This window comes from Palaemon carinicauda, chromosome 10 (assembly GCF_036898095.1).
Source record: "Palaemon carinicauda isolate YSFRI2023 chromosome 10, ASM3689809v2, whole genome shotgun sequence".
NCBI classification, from domain to species: domain Eukaryota; kingdom Metazoa; phylum Arthropoda; class Malacostraca; order Decapoda; family Palaemonidae; genus Palaemon; species Palaemon carinicauda.
The window spans coordinates 138,318,228-138,337,197 of NC_090734.1; the positions used below are offsets into that span (position 1 = coordinate 138,318,228).

Genomic DNA, 18,970 nt, shown 5'->3' on the forward strand with positions numbered 1-18,970 from the left:
GGCTTAACCTCATTCCAAGCTCCCAAGCAGCCTTCGGACTGGTTTTTTGCCTTCAAGGCGCTCTGTTCCGTTTAGCGATAAGGAGAACGTTGTGATTTCATCACTGATTTCACAACGTTTGGATCCTAACTTTGTCATGCTGCAAGACATGCAAAGCAAGCTCTCGTCCTTTATGCAAACATACCAGCGTAGCAACAGATCTCATATCGGCACACGTGACAGTTTCGGTCGTGATCGAAACAGCGAACTAGGACGTGTTCTTGAACGCCCTTGTACTCGAGGATCTAATCTTCCTGCTAGCCGCTATGAACATCCTTTAGGAAGTGATCGTGATCGTTCTCCTAAGTCCGCAGTCGATAGTTCTTTTATTGAACGCGAACGTTCTTCCAAGAACAAGGAGTTCATTCCTTCAGACATTGTGCTCGAACGTTCTTCAAAGAAAGACGTTGGACGTCCTGTTAAACAGGTTATTGAACGTCCTTGTGAACGTGTTACCGAACGTCCTGTTAAACAGGCTAATGTTCGTTCCTTGAAAAAGTCTTTCGAAGGCCCTTTGCTACAGGATCCTGGACTTCCTACGAAACAGGCTGACGATCCTCCTTCGGAACAGGCTGCCGAATGTCCTTACAAACAGGCTGCCGAACGTCCTTCAGGTCGTGTTTCCGAAAGGATAACAGTTGAACGAGTCGTTGAACAACAAGCGGTTCGTAGCACCGAACGCTTGTCAGGAGTTGATGGCAAGCGTTTTTCAGAATATGATCCTGAACGTCCTATCCTTTATCATATTTCGGATGTTAGTTTCGATTATGATAATGAGGCGCATTCTTTTCAAGATATAGATACAGTTCAAGTACAGGAACTTCTTGTCTCCGATCCAGCTGATCGTGAGCGTTCGGATGAGCCGCAAACGACTCTGCCGCCTGATTCTATTCGCAATGAGCCTATTTCTATTACTGTCGGCACTCAGGATATTTTTGAAAGAGAAACTGCTCTTAACCCTACTGCTCCGGAAGGAACGTTGCAAGAGAAGGAAGTAGAAGGCCAGCTTTCTCCTATGGAGTTCGATGAGATTTCAGATGACGAGGACTCAGTTTCTTTCCGTCATTCGGCTGATCTGAAAAAAACTAGTGAAAGATTTTACGGAAGAGTTTTCAGACTTTTTTTGTCCCTGTGGCTCCACGTTCGCCTCCGTCTGAGTTTACTCTTGGGAAAGCCTCTAAGAAAGCCCTCTTTACTAAGATGGTATTATCGCGCTCTTCTAAGAGAGCTCTTAAATTGATGGGTGACTGGTTACAGTCTAAGAAAGCCTTAGGAAAGACGGCTTTTTCCTTTCCTCCGGCTAGACTGGCTTCGAGGTCGAGTATCTGGTACGAGACAGGAGAAGTTCTCGGCTTGGGGATTCCTGCCTCTGCCCAGGGAGATTTCTCAAGCTTCGTAGATGCTCCTCGTCGGTCGGCCATGAGAAAGACCAAGATTTTTTGGTCGTCTTCTGAGATAGACCACCTTCTCAAGGGAATTTTTAGAGCCTTTGAAGTCTTTAACTTTTTAGACTGGACTCTTGGGGCTTTGGGTAAGAAAGTTGAGACTTTTAAAGAGGGGGATACCTCTGCCTTAGTCCATTTAATGTCGTGCATGGACAAAGCTTTGAGGGATGGTTCTAACGAACTTGCAGCTCTATTTTCTGCAGGCATTCTTAAGAAAAGAGATCAACTTTGCTCTTTTCTTTCGCCTGGGGTTACTCCCTTTCGGAAGTCCGAGCTTTTGTTTGTGCCTCTTTCTCCATTGCTGTTCCCACAAGAACTTATCAGGGAGATTTCTGCAGCCTTAGCTCAAAAGGCTACTCAGAATCTTGTCTCTAAGACAGTGAGAAAGGCTCTTCCTCCCTCATTTACCAGTCGCAAGCCTAAGGAAGAAACTTTTCCCAAGTTCTCACAGCCCTTTCGAGGGAGATCTTCCAGCAGGGATAGCTCCAGACCTGATGCTAGAAGAAGTAAGAGAAGAGGCTTCAGAGCAGGGCGAAGCAGGGTCTGATTGCTTTCGCCTTCAGGCAGTAGGTGCCAGACTACTCAAATTCTGGCAAGCTTGGGAGAAGAGAGGAGCAGATCAGTGGTCTATCCAGATCTTGAAGGAGGGTTACAAGATCCCCTTTCAAGGGAGCCCTCCTCTGGTCTTAGTTCCTGTGGATCTCTCTCCCAGATACAGAGAGGAGGAAAAGGGGGCCATAGAGAAAGTACAGGATATTTGTTCACCGGGTTTCTACAACCGTCTATTCCTTGTACCCAAGAACTCGGGGGGGATGGCGTCCAGTTCTGGATGTGAGTGCGCTGAATAAGTTCATCATGAAAACGAAGTTCTTTATGGAGACTTTGAAGTCAGTGCTAGCAGCAGTATGGAAGGAAGACTGGATGGTCTCATTAGACCTTCAGGACGCCTACTTCCACATCCCTATCCTTCCGAGCTTCAGACCTTACCTAAGGTTTGTCTTCATGGGAGATGTCTTCCAATTCAGAGCCCTATGCTTCGGCCTTTGCACAGCACCTCAGGTCTTTACGAAGCTCATGCTGAATGTGGCAAAGATCCTCCATTTGAGGAGCATAAGAGCCTCCCTGTATCTCGACGACTGGCTTCTCAGAGCGCACTCTTATGATCACTGCCTGAAGGATCTTCAGACAACCTTGGACCTTGCGAAAGAACTGGGTCTCCTTGTAAACAAGGAAAAGTCTCTCTTGGTTCCATCTCAAGAGATTTTATATTTGGGGATGACGATACGGAGTCAGACTTTTCGGGCTTTTCTGTCTCCCTTAAAGATAGAGCTAGCCAAGATGAAACTAAAATCGTTTCAATCCAAGAAAGTTTGTTCAGCAAGGAAGTGGTGGATGAGTCTTGTAGGAACCCACTCCTCCTTGGAACTATTTGTGCCACTAGGAAGATTGAATCTTCGTCCTCTCCAGTTCCATCTCAACAACCATTGGGACGAGGAGAGGACTTAGAAACGATGTCCATTCCTATCACGAACCCCATCAAAGACTGCCTTCGGTGGTGGGAAGAACCAAACAAATTCCAGGAAGGTCTCGATTTGTCAGTAAAGAGCCCAGACCTTGTGTTATGCTCCGACGCCTCGGACACAGGATGGGGAGCAACCCTAAACAAGTTAGAAGTCTCGGGTCTATGGTCAGAGATCCAAAAATCCTTGCATATAAACCACAAGGAGTTGTTGGCAGTTCTTTTAGCCCTCAAGAGTTTCGAGGAATTAGTCACCAACAAAGTGGTTCAGGTCAATGCGGACAACACGACAGCATTGGCGTACATCTCAAAGCAAGGGGGAACACACTCGATATCTCTGTACGAGACGTCAAAGAATCTCCTCGTGTGGGCAAGAGAGAGGAACGTTATTCTTCTGACAAGATTCATTCAAGGGGAAAAAAACGTAATAGCAGACAGCCTCAGCAGACGAGGTCAGATCCTTCCAACAGAGTGGACTCTCAACATTCATGTGTGCAAGAGCCTGTGGCGTCTTTGCACCCATGCATAGATCTCTTCGCAACCTCAAAGACAAAGAGGTTAGAGGCGTATTGCTCCCCTGTTCCGGATCCAGGAGCAGTCCACATAGACACATTTCTTTTGGACTGGTCCAATCTAGATCTGTACGCCTTCCCACCATACAAGATCCTGTACAAAGTAGTACAGAAATTTGTAACATCCAAAGGAACCAGGATGACCCTAGTGGCTCCCTATTGGCCATCAAGAGAATGGTTCACAGAGGTACTGGAATGGGTGATAGACACTCCAAGAATTCTTCCATTAAGAGTAGATCTACTCAGACAACCCCACTTGGAAAAATTCCATCAAAATCTCCACGCTCTTCAGCTGACTGCCTTCAGACTATCGAAAGACTCACTAGATCTAGAGGCTTTTACGAAGGAGGCAGCTCAGGCTATTGCAAGAGCAAGAAGGACTTCGACTATCAAAGTCTATCAATCTAAGTGGCAGGTTTTTAGAGAGTGGTGTAGAATCAATTCTTTCCTCATCCAGTACCTCTGTAGCTCAAATTGCGGATTTCCTGCTATATCTTCGAAGGAAGTGCAATTTCTCCTCCTCTACTATTAAAGGCTATAGGAGTATGTTAGCTACTGTGTTTAGGCATAGAAACCTTGACCTTTCTAACAATAAGGATCTGCAAGAACTTCTTAAGTCTTTCGAGACTACAAAGCAACGAAACCAAGATTCTCCAGCCTGGAATTTGGATATTGTTTTGAAGTATCTTATGAGCGACAGGTTTGAGCCACTGGGTTCAACTTCTATGAAAGACCTTACTATGAAGACTTTATTTTTGGTCAGCCTTGCAACAGCCAAAAGAGTGAGTGAAATTCATGCGTTTAGCAAAAAGGTTGGATTTCGTAATGGTAAAGCCGTATGTTCCTTACAATTAGGCTTTCTTGCCAAAAATGAACGCCCTTCTCAACCTTGGCCCAAAGCATTCGAGATTCCAAATCTTACGGATCTGGTTGGAGAAGAGGTAGAAAGTCTTATGCCCAGTAAGAGCTCTGAGATGCTACTTGGCTAGAACAAAAGATTTACGAGGCAAGTCTGAATCTTTATGGTGTTCAGTCAAAAAGCCCTCTTTACAGATGTCTAAAAATGCCTTGTCATATTTTGTCAGGCCTTTGATTAAGGAAGCACATATTCATTGTAATGAATCAGACCTTGGACCTTTAAAGGTCAAGACTCATGAAGTCAGAGCAGTTGCAATGTCGGCAGCATTCAGGCAGAACAGATCACTACAAAGTATAATGGACACAACCTTCTGGAGGAGCAAATCTGTGTTTGCATCATATTATTTGAAAGGTGTTCAGACTTGTTACGAGGACTGTTACACTCTGGGTCCATTCGTAGCAGCGAATGCAATAACCTTTTCTTCTCTTGGTACTTTTAATTGTTTTTTATGGTTGTTTGTGGAGATTGTGTCAGTCTTCCACAATCATTGATTTTGTCAGGTGGTCAAATTTGTTCCTTGCGAGCGCCTGGAACTGGTTATTAGAGGAGGTTCTGTCATGATGAGGTTTTGACACCAGTTTGACAGTCCCTTCGAGATCTTCAGCCCCCGGGAGGATCGCTGGATCTCATAAGGCTAGCAGACATAATGAGGCAGAGTATCATTGAAGTCAGCTTCCTTATCAGGTACGAACCCTCAAGTTTGTTTTAATCAACTCTTAAGTAGAATTCCAGATATGCTAGCTGTCTCTAACCCTCCACCAAAGGTGTTAATCAGCTATATATATAACTACCGGGTAAGTCTTGTGTTTAAAAATGATATTTTCATTAATAAAATAAATTTTTTAACATACTTACCTGGTAGTTATATATAATTTTAGTCCCACCCTCCTCCCCTCTAAGAGACTAGAGGCATGGAATATATGAGGGTCACTGGAATGGTTCCCAGGTACCTCGCTAGGGCGCAGGGGTGGTACACCTGGCTATCCAACTGGCGGTTGGCGCGAGTTTCGAATTTTCTGCCGTTGACGTCGGGGACGTAAGTTATATTAAGACTTCCCTATACTGTATAGATGAATAAAATCCCAACACTTTCTGTACGTAGACCATAAGAAATGTTCATATACCCGAATTATTCGGACAATGTTAAATGCTAATAAGGTAGTTATTGAACAAAATTTCATTAACCATCACAAACAACCTCTCGTGATGATACATTAATTTGGATATCAATTCAATTAACAATTTTTCAATATTAATCTTACCCGATAATCATGTAGCTGTCAACTCTGTTGCCGACAGAAATCTACGGTCGGGATACGCCAGCGATCGCTATACAGGTGGGGGTGAACACCACAGCGCCATCTGTGGTCAGGTACTCCAGTACTTCTTGTCAACACCACCTCAATTTTTCCTCTGTCGTGCCTCCGGCTAGACCTACATGGATACGCTGTTGATTCTGGAGTTTTTGCTCACGATTTGGTGATGTATTTGCTCTAGAGTTTAGCTTTCGCTATTCAGGAAGTTTTATCATTAGCTTAGCTAGCTTTTGGAATTAATTTGATTAATTATGGTGACGAAGAGAGTATGAACTCTCTTTCACTTTTTAATGGCCGACCCTTCCCTTAGACGGAAGTGTTGGTGTCTAAGAGAGTATAGACTCTCTTTCTTAATTTTGCTTAACAAAAGTTATAGATTTATTTTATATCTCTCCGCCTTTTATAGGCCTCTTCGATTAACTTCCTTTTATTATAAACTTATTAAAATTAATTTTTATATTTGTTTATATTCGACCTTTCCTAATAGTAGGCGGTCTTTTCTTGGTACCGAAGTTAATTAACATTGAGCCCGTCATTTCGTTTTTACCTGTTAACATATTATGCTATTTTAATGTTTTTGAAAGAATTTCTTTGATAGTCTCGTACTGTTTTCAAAGTTGAACTAACGTTTTGTTTTGTCTCTGCAGTTGTTGACGTTCAGAACGTTCAACTTGCGCTCTATCGTTACGATAGAGAGAGAATTTTCACGGTGTCACGTTGCAGTAAGAGTAAACCGATTCTAGCGTTTTGTTCATTCTTTCTTAGCTTAATGGTTTTAATTCTAATAAAGGAACTTTTTATTTGGGAAATCTTTCAGTTTTTTTCCTTTAACAATAATATGTTTTAACGATATATATGATTGGGCTCATCTCTCAGGTTCTAAGTCAAGAGAGAGAGAGAGAGAGATAGAGACGGAGGGAGAGAGAGGAGGATAAACGTTTCGTTCAAGCGAGTAACGTTGTTATCGTTTTTGCTCTTCTCCCTAGTCTCTTTAGGGGAAGAAGGTAAACGTTTCTAGAGTTTTATTCTTGTTCTCAAGCTTTATGCGGTGAGAGATTTTAAACGTAGTTTATTTGATCTAGTGTTTAGTCTCTTTCCAGCCACTGAATTATTTATCTTTCATTATATTTTTCTGTTACATTGTAATTCTGTTTTCGCAATTACTAACTTTTAAGGAAGGATAGAATTGTGTGTTTCAGGTACAAACCACTTAAAGTTTCGAGTTCAGTGAAATAAGTGCAAACAGAAAATCAAAAGTGATAAAGTGATAAGCGCAAAGTGTTACAGTGTTGCGTTCGAGGGTTCGTCTGTTCGTGCCAGTTGTTCGCCTAGTCTGGGACCTCTTACAAGCTCCCAAGCCCAGGGGAGAAGTAATGTCGAAGGACTTATGGGTTCAGCAGGCCTTGATCGACGAACAGACGTTTCCCTCCGTGGTTTCGGGTGTATCTACACACGTTGCCGACGTGATCACCCCACCCACACAAAGACGAGAGAGCCCTTTTATTCCTCGTCTGCGGAAGAGGTTTCTCGCAGAAACCATGGACCAAATCTTGCAGCTTTTAAGTGCAAGTCGGTCCCTTCCGCGCAAGTCCAACTCCTAGGTGTAGCCATTAGCACTGGGTCAGTTCGGACTTGCTGCAGTACGACAACTGCACACCTCCCAGAGAGGCAAGGTGGTATCGCAACAGGCAGTAGCTCCGTCTGTTGCCGCACCAGCTGTTTTAGACCCTCAGTCTCAACGGACAGTAGCTCCGTTTGTTGTTGTCTTTCTTAAACTCTAGTGGTCTATGCTGCAGACAATGCAGTCTCAGCTTGCGGTGTTGATGCAGGAGTTTCAGGCAGAGAAGGTTAACACACCTCCTCCTGCGAGCGCTCCTCCACCTCTACGCAGTCCAGCCTACCAGACGTATGATGTTGAGGTTCCTCAAGCTACCTCCATGCGTGAGCTGCCGCATTGGGAGTTGCCAGATACCAGCTCTGTGCAGCAACCTCCACTTTCCTTGAGGCAGGAGCCTCTTGCCACGCGGCAACCTCCTCAACACTTGAGGCAGGAGCCTTATGCTTTGCAGCAACCTCCTCTACCCTTGAGGTAGGAGCCTCATGCGTTGCGACTACCTCCTCCATCCTCGAGGCAACAACCTCTTGCGGTGCGACAACCTCCACCATCCTCGAGGCAGCAACCTCAACTCCACCTCTGCGCAGTCCACCCTGCCAGACGTATGATGTTGAGGTTCCTCAACCTACCTCCACGCGTGAGCTGCCGCATTGGGAGTTGCCAGATACCAACGCTATGCAGCAACCTCTTGCGTTGCGGCAACCTCCACCATCCTTGAGGCAGCAACCTCAACTCTTGCGGCAGCCACCTCCACTCTTGAGGCAGACGCAACTCTTGAGGCAGGAACCTCACAGGAGCCTCATGCTATGCGGCATCCTCCTCAAACCATGAGGCAGGAGCCTCATGCTATGCGGCATCCTCCTCAACCCATGAGGCAGGAGCCTCATGCTATGCGACATCCTCCTCTACCCATGAGGCAGCCTCATGCTATGCGGCATCCTCCTCAACCCATGAGGCAGGAGCCTCATGCTATGCGGCATCCTCCTCAACCCATGAGGCAGGAGTCTCATGCTATGAGGAGCCTCATGCTATGCGGCATCCTCCTCAAACCATGAGGCAGGAGCCTCATGCTATGCGGCAACCGCCTCAACCCTCATACTATGCGGCATCCTCCTCAACGCATGCGGCATCCTCCTCAACGCATGCGGCATAAGCCTCTTCCCTTGCAGCTTGAGCCTCATCCCATGCAGCATGAGCCTCATACCATGCAGCATGAGCCTCATCCCATGCAGCATGAGCCTCATCCCATGCAGCATAAGCCGCACGCCATGCAACATGCTCTGCTTACCTTACAGCATGCTCTACATACAGCATGCTCTGCATACAGCATGCTCTGCATACCTTACTGCTTGCTTCTCAGTCACACATCTTTGGTTGTTGCCAACTCACTAGACTGTCAAGCAGTTTCATAACGTTGCCTTCTAGTCTGCTGCTTTTGCACCAGTGAAACCCTCACTGAGAGAACTTAGCTTTTCTCGGATATGGTTCCTGTAGATGAGAAAGTGCTATTCTCCCTCCTTCTGATATTCCCTTGAGGACTCTGTCATTTGGAGAGGAGCCTTTAGCTGCGTAGCCTCCTATGGACTTTTATTTAAGCATAACATGCTTCCAGGGAAGGTAATGGTTCCACTTCAGTCGCTAACCCCGTCTGTTACCACACCTGCTCCCATAGACCTTGAGCTGTGTTGCAAGACATGCAGTCCAAGCTTAGTCCTTGTTAGAGAATTTTTTGTTTACGGAGTCAGTGTGTCACTGGGAAGACGTTCAACAACCAGCAGAAGTGACTTGTTGTGACGCAGTGCGGCAACCTCAGCAACCCGATAAGGAGTTGTCTGTACGACCCAGACAGTCTAGACAGCTTCGGGTTGTCACTGTACTTCCTCGCTTCCCCATGGTTGACAGTTCACAGACTGTGCAGCAGTACCATGATCTTGTGTCCGGCTCCGTCAGACGACTAGCTTTTAAGAGCTCCCACAAGTCGTCGCTGTCTGGAGATTCTCAGATGGACTATGGATCTGACCAAGGAACTGGGCCTCCTGGTCAATTTTGAGGAGTCCCAGCTCGTCCCATCCCAGACCATTGTCTACCTGGGTATGGATCTTCAGAGTCGAGCTTTTCGGGCTTTTCCGTCGGCCCCAAAGATCGACTAAGCCCTAGTTTGCATCCAGAGCATGCTGAGAAGGAACCGATGCTCAGTCAGGTAGTGGATGAGTCTAACAGGGACACTTTCATCGCTGGCCCTGTTCATCGAGTTAGGGAGACCCCACCTCCGCCCCCTTCAGTATCATTTAGCGGCTCACTGGATAAAGGACATGACGCTAGAGACGATCTCAGTTCCTGTTTCCGAAGAGAGGAGGTCTACTCTCACGTGGTGAAAGAACAGCTTTCTTCTCAAGGAAGTCTACCTTTGGCTGTTCAGAAACCCGACCGCCGTCTCTTCTCTGACGCATCAGACACGGGCTGGGGTGCGACTTTGGACGGACAGGAATGCTCGGGAACATGGAATCAGGAGCTAAGGACACTTCACATCTTTTGCAAGGAGCTGTTGGCGGTTCTTCTGGCCTTGTTAAACTTCAAGTCCCTCCAGCTTAACAAGGTGGTGGAGGTGGACTCTGACAACACCACAGCCTTGGCTTACATCTCCAAGCAGGGAGGGACTCATTCGTGGAAGTTGTTCTAGATCGCAAGGGACCTCCTCATCTGGTTAAAAGATCGAAAGCTCACGCTGGTAACGAGGTTCATTCAGGGCGATATGAATGTCATGGCAGATCGCCTTAGCCGGAAGGGTCAGGTCATCCCCACAGAGTGGACCCTTCACAAGAATGTTTGCAGCAGACTTTGGGCCCTGTGGGGTCAGCCAACCATAGATCTGTTCGCTACCTCGATAACCTAGAGGCTCCCGTTGTATTGTTCTCCGATTCCAGACCCAGCAGCAGTTCACGTGGATGCTTTTCTGCTGGATTGGTCCCATCTCGACCTGTATGCATTCCCGCCGTTCAAGATTGTCAACAGGGTACTTCAGAAGTTCGCCTCTCGCAAAGGGACACGGCTGACGTTGGTTGGCTCCGCTCTGGCCCGCGAGAGAATGGTTCATAGAGGTACTGCAATGGCTGGTCGACATTCCCAGGACTCTTCCTCTAGGAGTGGACCTTCTACGTCTACCTCACGTAAAGAAGGTACATCCAAACCTCCACGCTCTTCGTCTGACTGCCTTCAGTCTTTCGAAAGACTCTCAAGAGCTAGGGGCTTTTCGAAGGAGGCAGCCAGAGCGATTGCCAGAGCAAGGAGGACATCCACTCTCAGAGTCTATCAGTCTATCAGTCTAAAGGGGAAGTCTTCCGAAGCTGGTACAAGGCCAATGCAGTTTCCTCATCCAGTACCACTGTAACCCAGATTGCTGACTTCCTGTTACATCTAAGGAACGTAAGATCCCTTTCAGCTCCTACGATTAAGGGTTACAGAAGTATGTTGGCAGCGGTTTTCCGCCACAGAGGCTTGGATCTTTCCACCAACAAAGATCTACAGGACCTCCTTAGGTCTTTTAAGACCTCAAAGGAACGTCGGTTGTCCACTCCAGGCTGGAATCTAGACGTGGTCCTAAGGTTCCTTATGTCATCAAGATTTGAACCTCTCCAATCAGCCTCTTTTAAGGACCTCACATTGAAAACTCTTTTCCTCGTGTGCTTGACAACAGCTAAAAGAGTAAGTGAGATCCACGCCTTCAGCAGGAACATAGTTTTCACATCTGAAACGGCTACATGTTCCTTGCAGCTCGGTTTTTTGCTAAAACGAGCTTCCTTCACGTCCTTGGCCTAAGTCGTTCGAGATCCCAAGCCTGTCCAACTTGGTGGGGGACGAACTGGAGAGAGTACTTTGCCCAGTTAGAGCTCTTAGGTACTATCTAAAAAGGTCATAACCTTTACGAGGACAATCAGAAGCCTTTTGGTGTGCTATCAAGAAGCCTTCTCTTCCAAGGTCTAAGAACTCAGTTTCTTACCTATTCAGGCTCCTGATTAGGGAAGCACATTCTCATCTGAAGGAAGAAGACCTTGCTTTGCTGAAGGTAAGGACACATGAAGTGAGAGCTGTGGCTACTTCAGTGGCCCTCAAACAGAACCGTTCTCTGCAGAGTGTTATGGATGCAACCTATTGGAGAAGCAAGTCAGTGTTCGCATCATTCTATCTCAAAGATGTTCAGTCTCTTTACGAGAACTGCTACACCCTGGGACCATTCGTAGCAACGAATGCAGTAGTAGGCGGGGGCTCAGCCACTACATTCCCATAATCCCATAACCTTTTTAACCTTTCTCTTGAATACTTTTTATGGGTTGTACGGTCGGCTAAGAAGCCTTCCACATCCTTGTTGATTTGGCGGGTGGTCAATTCTTTCTTGAGAAGCGCCGAGGTTAAAGGTTGTGATGAGGTCCTTTAGTATGGGTTGCAGCCCTTTATACTTCAGCACCTAAGAGTCGTTCAGCATCCTAAGAGGACCGCTACGCTCAGTAAGGAAGACGTACTTAATAAAGGCAGAGTAATGGTTCAAGTCGTCTTCCTTACCAGGTACTTATTTATTTTATGTTATTTTTGAATAACTAATAAAATAAAATACGGGATACTTAGCTTCTTTGTTAACATATATGCTGGTCTCCACCCACCACCCTGGGTGTGAATCAGCTACATGATTATCGGGTAAGATTAATATTGAAAAATGTTATTTTCATTAGTAAAATAAATTTTTGAATATACTTACCCGATAATCATGATTTAATTGACCCACCCTTCCTCCCCATAGAGAACCAGTGGACCGAGGAAAAAATTGAGGTGGTGTTGACAAGAAGTACTGGAGTACCTGACCACAGATGGCGCTGTGGTGTTCACCCCCACCTGTATAGCGATCGCTGGCGTATCCCGACCGTAGATTTCTGTCGGCAACAGAGTTGACAGCTACATGATTATCGGGTAAGTATATTCAAAAATTTATTTTACTAATGAAAATAACATTTTTCCATTAACATAAAGCAAAAGCTAATATAGTTCTGCATAAAAGTTTTGAGTTGACAGGAATGATATAAAGATATGAGGACCATGAATTCAGTCCTGGTAGTGTTTTATATATATTTTCATGTAATTTTTATTTATATAGTACTTTTTTCTTAATAATGAGCGAAAAAGTCCATTTCATCTTCAGAACATAAGTGTATTAAATATCCTGTAGAAGTATCTTTGCTATAATAGTTGAGTTATTTTACAGCATAAATGATGGCATTCAAGGTCCTGAACATCCTCATCCAGGACTTCCATACCGTGCTATTGGTTTTCCACGTACTGCATACTTGCCCAACAATCCAAAGGGTAAAAAGGTGAGTTGAGATGTTTATGGAGCAGTCCACTTTGGGAGGTTAGAGCTTAAAAATCATCTGTGGACTAATCATCTATCTCCAAAGGCATGGAAACATGTTTGAAGGCTGCTCGTGAGTGGCAGAGGCAAGGGACAGTGATATTGCCCTACCAAGCAGGACAATGACCTAGAGACTAACCATATATACATATGATCAGTGCCCAATCCTCCTATCCACTCAAGCTAGGACAGGGAGAGCCAGGCAGTGATTGCTGATGACTCAGCAGGTAGGCCTATTGGCTCTCCCAATCCCCCCTCCTCAACTCACAAGGATCTTGATGTTGCAGACACCAATGAAACTATCTAGTTTGAGCTGGACTGGAACTTCAGTCCAGCGAGCACCAGGCAGGGATGCTTCCAATAGGCCCCCACAACCCTGTTTCTTTTTGTGAATCATCAGACCAGAAAGACAAAAGGAAGGAAATAATTTTAGGGAGATAACGCATTGGTCATATGATATAGACCCGAGGGTTAAAAGTTTAATAAGCACACTTCGTGAAATAGTTCCGAAGTACTGTGAAAGTGACAATAATTTGGCCTTACGACATATCATTTGCGGTGTAGATTTTATGAGATCGATATATGTTTTGGTCAGAAAACATCATCTTACATCTTATTGAATTTAAGAATTTTTGTTTTTAAGAAGCAAAGGTTTAATAGATCAAATTTAAATTTCCATTTATAAGATTTTGTATCTCAAATGGTTTTGTTGAATAGATTTAATTTATATTTTTCCCTCCCTAATCCAGCTCTAATACAGTGAGTTTGACAAGGCTGATTAATATCGTTTTTAATAGTAATGATTGGCTAGATGTCGTACTATTGTATATAAGTAATACTACTTAGGCATGACTCTCTGGAAGGGTAAGTGGGTCGAGTTTGAGTTATTGATACAGTTCCTTTCAAAGAGAGAGTAGTGTCAAGAAAAATTTTTGACTATTGGGAAGAAAAAACAAAGATATAGTAAAAAATGAGGACATGGCATAGGCTAAACGTGGGTTAATGTTTCAAGTTTTTAATTTCAAATAACATTAGGAATTCATTTTTTCTATTTTGCTTTATCCATATTTTCTACTAACTAGTTAGAATAGGTAATATTACCATTAATGGCTTGCTGGCTTCACCAAATAAATCTGTTTCTTGAAAACTTAAATTCGTCTGGTACACCTGGTTTGCATATAGGTGATGTTGTCCCTGTTTGCCATACTGTATATAAATGGCTTTTGAAAAAAACTTTTTCTTTCAATATCATTTCAACCAAAATTATACATTATTCAGTTTATGATTATAATTTTTGTGATGCTCATGGAATGTTGTTTTGCAGATCCTTGGGCTACTTCAAGAAGCATTTAGACGTAAATTAATATTTACCATTGGGACATCTGTGACAACTGGCATACAAGATGCTGTAACCTGGAATGAAATCCACCATAAGACTGAGTGGTCAAATGCAACAGGTCATGGATACCCGGATCCTAATTATTTGGACAATGTCTTGATGGAGCTAGCAATTCAGGGAGTTTCAGAAACTACATTAGTTTAATGTACACACAGTATGTTGTTACCCATAAATATCTTTGATTAAATTTAATTGATATTTATGGGATGGTAAGTGATTATATTATGTGATTATAAGTCATCAATTAATGTGATAACAAAGTGGCCTTGATTAGGACTAACATGAATTATTAAAATTTAATGGCAATTAAAAATCAAATATGTTTTTAATTCAAAAGTTTTATGGTGAAAATATATTAGGTGAGCTATATTGTAGTATATTGATAACAATCAGTAGTATGGTTATCTTTCTGATATAAATTTGTAATTTGTGACTGTCATTCAGGGTATATGGTTACTCAATTGGTGGAGTAGGCTACATGACAGTTTGTTCCTTACTAAATTACTTATCTACTCAATTAGTTGAGTACATGACAGTTTGTTCCTTACCAAATTGTTTGATAGGTGTAATAGTTATTGACGTGGCAGACTGGAAGAAAATATTTGCATTGACAAGTTCCAGGATATATCCTAGATACAAAATTAGTCAAATATATTTTTTATTAAAAGTAGAAATGAATAATTAATATAATTTATTTTGCTTTAATAAGAGGGAATTACTGTAATTGAAGAATTATTAATATTAACTGTGTAAAACTTTCCTAACTAATATAAAAAAATTTCTTGTTCATATCAGCTAAATTTTGCTTCAAGGTACCATATTAGCAAACAGTGTTACTATTACAATGAACCTTTCCCAAAATTCGTTAGCTAAATGTGTTTGAACACAAGCTTCTCTGCAAAAATCCCCCACAGTGTTATCCTATTGGCTCCATCATCTTTGACATGGAATTGTTTTGTTAGCCGAGTCGAGAGCATTGAGTTGGATTATAAATTTTAAACCAGAGGCCATTCACTCATAATTGCATGCCATTTACACATTTAAAAAAAAAAAAAAAGATAAATAAAAATACATTTAAAAAGATCAATTTAATGGAGATACCCAAAAAAAGATAAATAAAAATACATTTAAAAAGATCAATTTAATGGAGATACCCAATGAGCATTTACATCATGTTCCAAAATAGCAATGATTGATTTAACATCGAGATGGTACTGTATTTTTGATGCTGATATACAAATTTTCAGCAGTGTGCCAGAAGGTGTTCAAATGACAGTAATCTGCCACTGTGAGCACGCACTTTTGCACTGCTACCTTCTGTATATAAGTACAAGACGGGTATAACTGATCCTCAGTCTGGTTAGGAAAACTTCAACTAGTCAGTGCTAATAACCTATTCAAACTAGTGGTTAATATTAGTCCTTATGCTTTTATATTTTTGTATTATTGGTGACAAGGGGAGACAACCGAGAGGATGTGTTTGTTGATGCGCAGTTTCTTGCAACTTAAAGCTATTTCTTGGTGTATCATTTCCATCTTCACCAAAATCACTTACAGAAACCCCATTGTCTCCTCAGAACAAAAGTTTTTTAAGCCCTCTATAGTGTTTTTAGTTGTATCAAAACATTATATAAACAGCAGTGTCAATTTATTTTACTTGGCACAAATCTAGTGCCTTTTTTGTCACCATTACTTATTCATTACTTCGTAGGATGTTATAAAATTCATCCAGTTTCTTCATTATGCTAAGCATTCTGTATCTGTTACCTACATTGAAGGTTTCAGGTCCTTGTTGCCCTGTGTTCTACAACAAGCAGGTAAAGATCTTACTCAACAATTTAGTTATGCAAGACATCACCAGATCTTTTATTATTGAAGCTTCTTGCAAGTTGTAATTTCTTTCCTGGAACTTGGATGTGGTATTAAGTTTCTGATGTATTACTCCGTATAAACCAATTGATTCAATAAGCTTTAAAAAATTGACTGGGAAAATCCTATTTTGGTTAGGTTTGGCGGAACGAATTCACGAATTGCAGGCTATCTCTTATCAGGTTGACTTTATCAAAAATGAAGTACTCTTGTTTCCACCAAAATTTGAATTTTTATATTGTTTCATAACCAAAGAATTGCCCTTCTATTTTGTTTATTTTTGGTAAAGCTCCTAAATAAGTGGTGCTTGTCCTGTGATGGCCTTTAAGATTTATTTGAAAAGTTTTTCACCATTTGCATGCTAATAGAAACTTTTTTTGTGCCGCATATAGTTAGTCCAATGTCACAGAGCTTGTGACATTAGAGGAGTGGCTACCTCCCCTTATTTTGTCAAGAATTTATCTCGGCAAATGGTGGTTTCTGCTGCTCAGTGCTATTTTGATTTAATATGGTCTTCATTTCACTTGAAAGATGTTCTATTAACATATGAATCAAGCTTTAGGATTGGATTGGATCTATGGAGTATGGGCCATATAACCCAACACTGGGGCCTTTGAAGCTATTCAGCTACCAAGTGCAACTATGGGAAAACCCTAGTTATATCATAAAACAAAAGACAAGAGCTTGAACAGCAAGATTAAAGAAAGGAAGTGGGAACAGAGGTATAGTAGAATGTTATAAGCAAGTGTCGCTAGGGTCCAAATAAATGGTACAAAGACTTTTCAAGTAATGCCTACAATGCCCCACATGAGGTGTAATGATGGCACTACCTTTGCTATAGGGTTTAAAGCTTTAGGGCACTTGGTATCTGGGGGATATGGTACAATTGGATAGATTGGATATGAAAATGTAGTACATTGTTAGATTAAGGCTTACACCATTTTGAACGTAAGGTTTTTGAGGTTGGAGCAGTAAAAAGCCCAATTTGTCTTAATATTGGTGCCTTCAAATTCTACAGTTTGAAGGCTTGGTAATAGCTTCCTTTCTGCTCCATTTTTTTGTGTACTCCCATCAATATGTTGCTTGCAAGATCAAATTGAACATTTATTTATGTACTTCTAATGTTGGACTATGACTTAGAGAAGTCCCCCTGTCTGTCTTCTTTTGTAATGGGGCTGATGATGTATGACAGCAAGAAGTTTAACAGTTTGTCTTCTTATCTGCTGTAACCAGTGAAGACAGTGAATAGTCGTACCATCCTCCTCAATGTGGAAATGAGCTGAGGAGTTTCGTCCTAGCATCATACTCTGTAGGAATCAACTAACGAATGTTGTGCTGTTACCTATTGGACTTTATCCTACCATCCTCCTCAATGTAGTAATCAACTACTGTAATGAATTATTTTGTTATACCTATTGGACAATATCCTTTCATCCTCCTCAGTGTGGGAATCTTCTAATAAATGTTTCGTTATACTTATTGGACATAATCCTATAAAATCCTTCTATGTCAGAATCGGCCTATGAATTTTATCTTGCCATCTTCCTCTCTGTAGGAGTCGGCTAATGAATATTGTTCTGTTATACCAATTGGGCATTATCCTACCTTCCTCCTCCTCTGTAGGAATTGGCTATTGAATATTGTTCTGTTATACCTGCTGAACATTATACAGTAATACCATCTTCCTCAATTTGAGATTAAACCTAGTATATATTGTTCTGTTTAGGACATTATCCTAAATAAGCTAATGAATGTTGTTCTATTACCAATTGGACTGTATCCTACCATCTTCCTTGTGGGAATCAGCTGATGAATTTTATCCTATCATCCTCCCTCTCTCTTTCTCTCGATAAGTATTGGTGAATGATTGTTTTGTTTTACCTGTTGGATGTTATCTTCCCATCGTCTTCAGTGTTAAAATCAGTTAATGAGATTTAGCTTACTGTCCTCCTCCTCTGAAGGAATCTGGTAATGAATGTTGTTCTGTTATACCTATTGGACGTTATCCTACCATCCTCCTCAATATAGGTCTTATCTAATGAGTTGTATCCTGCTATCCTCCTCTATGTAGGAATCTGCTTGGTATCTTTGTTACCAAACAACTTGGCAGCTTGAACATTGTTTTATCAGTTTCGCCTACAACTTGAAGCTAAGTTTAGCAGTATATTTCTTTGCTAATTTCTAATTTGTAAGATTACTAGCTAACCATACATTAGTTGTTTACTATTGTACAATGGTTGATATGCAAACACAACAGGTGTTCTGAAAAAGTTTTTTTTATAACAAAAGGGTATTTTTTTTCATGCTGTATTTATCAATATTTTTTTTCAGCTTTTTTAACTAAAAGGTGGGATAAGGAGATGGAGGAAAAGAGGTTACATTTATTGTTTTTTTTTTCTTTCAAAAAAGGGAACTTATGATACACAAGATACATTATTAAGATAATTTTTTAGGGGGGAAGGGGGGTCACACCATATATTATATTGCAGGTTACATTAGTATATATGGTAGATATATATTTTTTGATTTGAACATTTAGATTCAAATCTAGCAGGGATCAACAGGACTATTATTTTATCTTATATAGTATTAACTTTACTTTTTTCATTTTGAGAATCTCTTGCTTCAAAAACATTACTTTTTTCATTTTGAGAATCTCTTGCTTCAAAAACATTAAGCTAAAAAGAATAGTTAAGTATGGAAATGATACATTTTTTTTAGGAAAAATTCTATATACAGTATTTGAAGGTTTCATTCACTTTCATATTGTGTATGGTTGCAAATCATAAAATTTTATAGGGAAAATTCTATTTTTAAAATTCAATTTGTCACATTATGTATGGATGCAATCACTTCTTGTTGGTGTGGTCTGACTTCAA

At 41.8% G+C, this 18,970-nt stretch overlaps 1 protein-coding gene across 2 annotated transcripts in view; it reads left to right on the plus strand.

The window, feature by feature from the left end:
* Positions 1-15,293, plus strand: part of dx (deltex) — an 81,421-nt gene extending 66,128 nt beyond the window's left edge. For both annotated transcript variants that reach the window (XM_068381984.1, XM_068381985.1), the window contains exons 14-15: positions 12,677-12,785; positions 14,148-15,293. In XM_068381984.1, coding sequence (XP_068238085.1) covers positions 12,677-12,785; positions 14,148-14,366 — 328 coding nt within the window. In that variant the 3' untranslated portion in view covers positions 14,367-15,293. The remainder of the gene's footprint in view (positions 1-12,676; positions 12,786-14,147) is intronic.
* The last annotated feature ends 3,677 nt before the right edge of the window (positions 15,294-18,970 follow it).